General features: G+C 39.4%; 1 protein-coding gene across 1 annotated transcript; it reads left to right on the forward strand.

The window, feature by feature from the left end:
* The first annotated feature begins 2,614 nt into the window (after positions 1 to 2,614).
* LOC127082999 (mitogen-activated protein kinase kinase kinase YODA-like) lies at positions 2,615 to 4,578 on the forward strand. Its single transcript, XM_051023235.1, has one exon. It carries the CDS (start codon positions 2,902 to 2,904, stop codon positions 4,423 to 4,425), a length of 1,524 nt encoding a protein of 507 aa, XP_050879192.1. The 5' UTR covers positions 2,615 to 2,901; the 3' UTR covers positions 4,426 to 4,578.
* Positions 4,579 to 5,905: the final 1,327 nt, after the last annotated feature.

Below are 5,905 nucleotides of genomic sequence, written 5' to 3' on the forward strand. Positions count from 1 at the left end.
TTCAAACAAGGTAAATCATTATGCAGATGAAAAGATTGATTTTATTCTATTTTTAGGGTTTTATAGTGATCACCAATTTCATGCAAAAAGCAAAGAGTGAAAATAATTGGAAAAACAAACATTTAACATGAATTTATTGAATGAAAATATCATTGTATTTATGAGCCAACAATGTCATCACTCCTCCTTTTGGCATGGGAGAAGGGTTTTTAAACAAAATGAACATTACTTTGACTTATGGATAACTGTTGGAACATCAACAACGACCCAATTATTGCAGACCCCTCCAGGGATGACAAAGTTGCCATAATCTTCCTCTGCATCCTCTTCCATAATAACAGCAGCTTCCTCATCTTCAACGGTGTGGATGAATCCACCACTCTGAAACAGCCCATGCTTGTTGAAAGTGCCAGAAGAATACCCTATGCCAGCCCGGGATTTGTTGTCTTCCAGCTTGATCATTTGTCCTAAACCGGTAGTTATGCCATGCTCGATGGCCAACTTAGCATCATTGTAGGACACAAATGAAGAAGTTCCTTTCTTAGTAGGCTCAGCAATAGATAAAGCTTGGAACAACGTTCCAACTTCATCCTCAGCATCTATGTAAGAAAAGGAAGAAAAATGGGTAACCAGGAGAGCCTTCTCTCCCCCTACCACCACCAACTTTTTGTTATTGACAAACTTCAGTTTCTGGTGTAGGGTGGATGTCACGGCGCCTGCCTCGCGAATCCATGCTCTGCCCAACAGACAACTATATGATGGGTGGATATCCATGACCTGAAAAGTGATATGGAAATCACTTGGTCCGATCTTGACTGGGAGTTCAACCTCTCCAATCACAGTTTTGCGGGATCCATCAAAAGCTTTAACCACTACTCCACTCTGCCTCATAGGAGGCCCCTGATATGATAATCTAGCAAGACTGGACTTTGGCAACGCATTCAGTGATGATCCAGTGTCTACTAGCACATTAGACATGGCATCATCCTTGCAACTCATGGATATGTGTAGTGCCAATTTGTGGTCTCTTCCCTCCTCGGGGAGATCAACATCACAAAAACTCAAATTGTTACAAGCGGTAATTTTTGCAACAATACTATCAAATTATTCTATTGTGATGTCATGGTCTACATACGCCACATCCAACACCTTCTACAGAGCTTCACGGTGTGGTTCTGAGTTCATCAACAAAGATAGCACAGAGATCTTTGATGGCGTATGTAGAAGTTGATCTACAACGTTATACTCACTTCTTTTGATGAGCCTCATCATCTCATCACAGTCTTCCTTCATGGTGCCACTCTGGCCAGCAGAGACAACAATTTTTACAACGGAGGCAGGTTTATTGGCAACAAGTGCCGGATTCAAAGCATTAACAATATTCCTAACCGGGCGCGCAACACAATCAAGGTTGGTTTACTTTGATAAGGCTGGTTCGTTACTTGCTTCTGGTAGTAAAGATAATGATGTTATTTTGTGGGATGTTGTTGGAGAAACCGGTCTTTTTCGCCTTCGCGATCATCGTGATCAGGTGACTGATGTTGTATTTGTTGGTTATGAGAAAAAGATAGTTAGCTCATCCAAAGACAAGTTTTTGAGAGTGTGGGATATTGATACTCAGCATTGTATGCAAATTGTTGGGGGGCATCATAGTGAAATATGGACATTAGATGTTGATCCTGCTGAGAGGTATCTTGTAACCGGTTCAGCGGACAAGGAACTTCGTTTTTATACAATTAAGCAAGATTCTGTGGATAGGGAGTCTATAAATGACGGTGGATATTCTTCTGTTTCAAACAAATGGGATGTTTTGACGCATTTTGGTGAGATTCAGCGGCAGAATAAAGATAGAGTTGCCACTGTCCAGTTCAACAAGTCTGGGAATTTGCTAGCATGTCATGTTGCGGGAAAGATGGTAGAAATATTCTGTGTATTGGATGATGCCGAAGCAAAGCGTAAAGCCAAACGTAGGGTTAAGCGCAAAAAGGAGAAGAAGCATGGTAAAAAGGCTACAGAGGGAGCTGAACATGGAGGTGAGAGTAATGAGAACAAAGGAGATAATTCTACTTTGACCGATGGACCCATAGAAACAAGTAAAATCACAGTTACCGTGCCTGATGTTTTTAAATTGTTGCATACTATTAGAGCTAGCAAAAAGATATGCTCCATTTCTTTCTGTCCAACCACTCTAAAGAATTCATGTGGAACTTTAGCATTGTCCTTAAACAATAATCTAATTGAGTTCTACTCCATTAAAAGCAGTATACAGTAGAGATCCTCCTATGCTAATTAAGTATGACAACAACCCTTTTGACCCCCCCTTCGCTTCAAACGTTACTACAAGAACGTGATACGGTCTTAGCTTTACTCAAAGAAAATATGTCCAAAGCGTAACAAACAATGAAGAAGTTTGCAAACTCCAAGAGAAGGGTCTTGGAATTCCAAGGGGGTGATCACGTATTGGTTAAGCTCTAACGATATCGACAACATTCCATTGCCTTACGACAGAATCATAAACTGGGGTTATGCTATTTTGGCATTCTGCAGGATTGTAGCAGGTACTGCGAGGCTGTTCCGGATGAGGTTCGGTTTAATGTTCATGATGATTGTACAGGTTAACGGTTTGTAGTATAGAATCCAGGGGAATTCATACGATTCAGTTGTGGTGGCGAAGTCGCAGGTGATTTTGTGGTGCTATCGGCAGGGGATTCGCCGACAGTACTTTGTCTCGTTGAAACTTCCACGGTTATAATGCCTTGGAATTTATGATTCTCAGAACATGGCAATGACATGGCAGCAACATGAGCATCACATCCTGCTATTGTTGGTGTGCCGCCAAAACTTGCTTTGCTGCAAGATTTGACACAAGATCGCTTTTATTCCTGTAACATACTTTCCCAAATGAAGTCATACCAGTCTGCAGAACCAAAAACTCTGCAAGCTTTGAAGCTTCTGATATTGCATTTGCAGACATCCAACACAAGTTGCCTATCCCGAACATCTCCTTCTCAGCTACTCTTGGAGCACAAGTTCACACTATGGTGTTTATGTAGTCTGATTTCCTTGAAAAAAACCTTTCCAAAACTTCATTACAGAGGCACATTTGGACATGTCTATATTGGCTTTAATAGTGAAAGTGGTGAAATGTGTGCAATGAAGGAGGTTACTATGTTTTCGGATGATGCCAAGTCTATGGAAAGTGCTAAGCAATTAATGCAGGAAATTCATTTGTTGAGCCGTTTAAGACATCCAAATATTGTGCAATATTATGGTTCTGAAAAAGTAGATAACAAGCTTTACATATACCTTGAGTATGTATCTGGAGGCTCCATACATAAACTTCTTCAAGAATATGGGCAATTTGGTGAACTAGCTATTCATAGTTATACTCAACAAATTTTGTCAGGGCTTGCTTATTTACATGCTAAAAATACTCTTCATAGGGACATCAAAGGAGAAAACATACTGGTAGATCCAAATGGTCGGGTCAAGGTTGCAGACTTTGACGTGGCAAAACATATAACAGGGCAATACTGTCCTGTGTCGTTCAAAGGAAGTCCTTATTGGATGGCTCCCGAGGTTATAAAGAATTCCAAGGAATGCAGCCTTGGTGTGGATATATGGAGTCTTAGATGCACAGTTTTGGAAATGGCTACAACTAAGCCTCCTTGGTCTCAATATGAAGGGGTTGCTGCCATGTTCAAAATTGGTAACAGCAAGGAGCTCTCAACAATCCCGGAACATCTTTCAAATGAAGGAAAAGATTTTGTTAGGAAATGTTTACAACGTAATCCGCGTGATCGTCCTTCGGCAAGTGAATTATTGGACCACCCTTATGTAAAAGGTGTTGCACCTTTAGAAAGACCTATTATGGTTCCTGAAGCTTCAGACCCTATTTCTGGAATTACACACGGGACAAAAGCTCAGGGCATTGGACAAGGAAGAAATTTGTCTGCTTTGGATACAGATAAACTCTTAATTCATTCTTCCAGGGTTTTGAAAAGTAACCCTAATGAAAGTGAAAACCACATTCAAAGGAATATATCTTGCCCAGTTTCTCCCATTGGAAGCCCACTTTTGAGGTCAAGATCACCACATCAGAGAAGTGATAGTTTGTCTCCTTCTCCTATATCTAGCCATCAGGCTGCTTCTGGTGCATCCGCACCTCTCACTGGCGGTGGCAGTGGTGCCATTCCATTCAGTAATCACTTGAAACAGTCAATTTACTTTCCAGAGTGTCTTGGAAGCATACCGAAATCCTCAAACTACACACACACCAACTCAAAGCCATTCATAACCATACGAACTCCTCCTAATGAATACCATGAACCTTTACACCCACAAATTCAGCATGTCCTTCTGCAGCATCAAACGCAACGAGTTCTGCGTAAATTCACCAAGTCTCGATGTACTAAGATGGCATGAACAAAGAAGAAAAAGCTTATCATTTGTATTCCTTGGGATTCCTAGACCAGATTGAAATCAAACATCATAACAAAGCCAATGCCGCAACATTTTGCCTCTGAACCAATCGCACCAAAGTCATGTGAAAGCCATGCCAAATCATCATTTAATTTCCAAGCAGGACTGTTGCAACACATAACACACAAAATCATTTCGAGTCAAAAATGCATCCTATTTTCACCTAAGTAGGTTTACAGTGGTGAAACTTTTCTTACCAACAGTAAAGTTTTCGAAATGAAGAGAATTGAGGGAGGGACCACCAAGCTGGGGTGAGGACAAAAAACCTCCCAGCATCCTCCGTACGACCACTACAGAACAAAAAACATAGCAGAGGAAAGAGATTAGTAGCATATAAAAGAGGGACTATTGTTCACAAAAAGAACCCTAAGTTTGGAGAGGAGCTGCTACTGTTCACTAAGAAAAAAAAGGGAGTCGACGACAAGGAGAAAAGAAAACCATAGTTTTTCTTGGTGGTGAAGAACGGACAAGAAGATCAAAGACCGGTTCAGACGAAACCTTACCTACATTCATCAGTCAATCTCGCCGCAACCGGTTAGTTTCCTTTTTGAGTTTCTATTTCCATTTACCCGTTTTAGCTTCCTTAAAGCTTCCATTTGTTTACAAGAACCTGCTACTAAGATGAATATGTTTACAAGAACTTGCTACTGCTACTGTTATATTTGTTATTTAATTATATTCAGCGCCTGTTTATTATATTTATAGTAATGCAGCCGATATTTGGATAACAAAATAGTTCTAGCCTAGTGGCAGAAATGTTGTTTGGTAAACCCCAGGTTTTGGGTTCAATCCCTGGGTTCTAGCATTTCTTATTTTTTAATATACTTTCCATTTCCTACTAGTTTTTATTATTATTACCATTTTTTATTATTTTAAACCTTTTATGATTTTTTTTCTCTTTTTTTAAACACTTGTTGATTTTAATGTTTGTCCTTGATTTATTGTTTAAACATCGATTTTTAATTTATGGATTTGGCAATTTTCTTGTTATTTATCCATGATTATTTTTATCGATATATTGATAGTATTTCTCCGCGTTTTGATTAATCGCATATGACATTTCAATTATTGTCAACATGCGCAAACCAGCTTTGAGCACATTATTTAGGTTTTGTGTGTCCCTCAATTTCCATCCGTGCAAATTCCTGATTTTACCTTTTTTCGATTTATTTTTTTAAGTGTGTTGTAAATATAACTTGTTGTGTTATTTTCTTCACATGGCTTACTCTTGGGCCTTCTTACAATGAGACAGTTCTCTTGCACTTACACTCATACATCACATTGTTTGTTGTTTGGGCCCGATTTAATTATTTCATTACTTTGAATCCCCATTCGACAAAATGTACCCCCACTCCCATGACATGTAATAATTTTATCGCTTTTAATTTCTTTATTTGCTTGACTGTTTAGTTAGCTACTAACA

This window comes from Lathyrus oleraceus, chromosome 5, assembly GCF_024323335.1.
Source record: "Lathyrus oleraceus cultivar Zhongwan6 chromosome 5, CAAS_Psat_ZW6_1.0, whole genome shotgun sequence".
NCBI lineage: Eukaryota > Viridiplantae > Streptophyta > Magnoliopsida > Fabales > Fabaceae > Lathyrus > Lathyrus oleraceus.

What these genes read in the sequence shown, in the direction of transcription:
- LOC127082999 (XM_051023235.1), top strand. Translation starts at nt 2,902, where the DNA reads ATGAAGTCATACCAGTCTGCAGAACCAAAAACTCTGCAAGCTTTGAAG.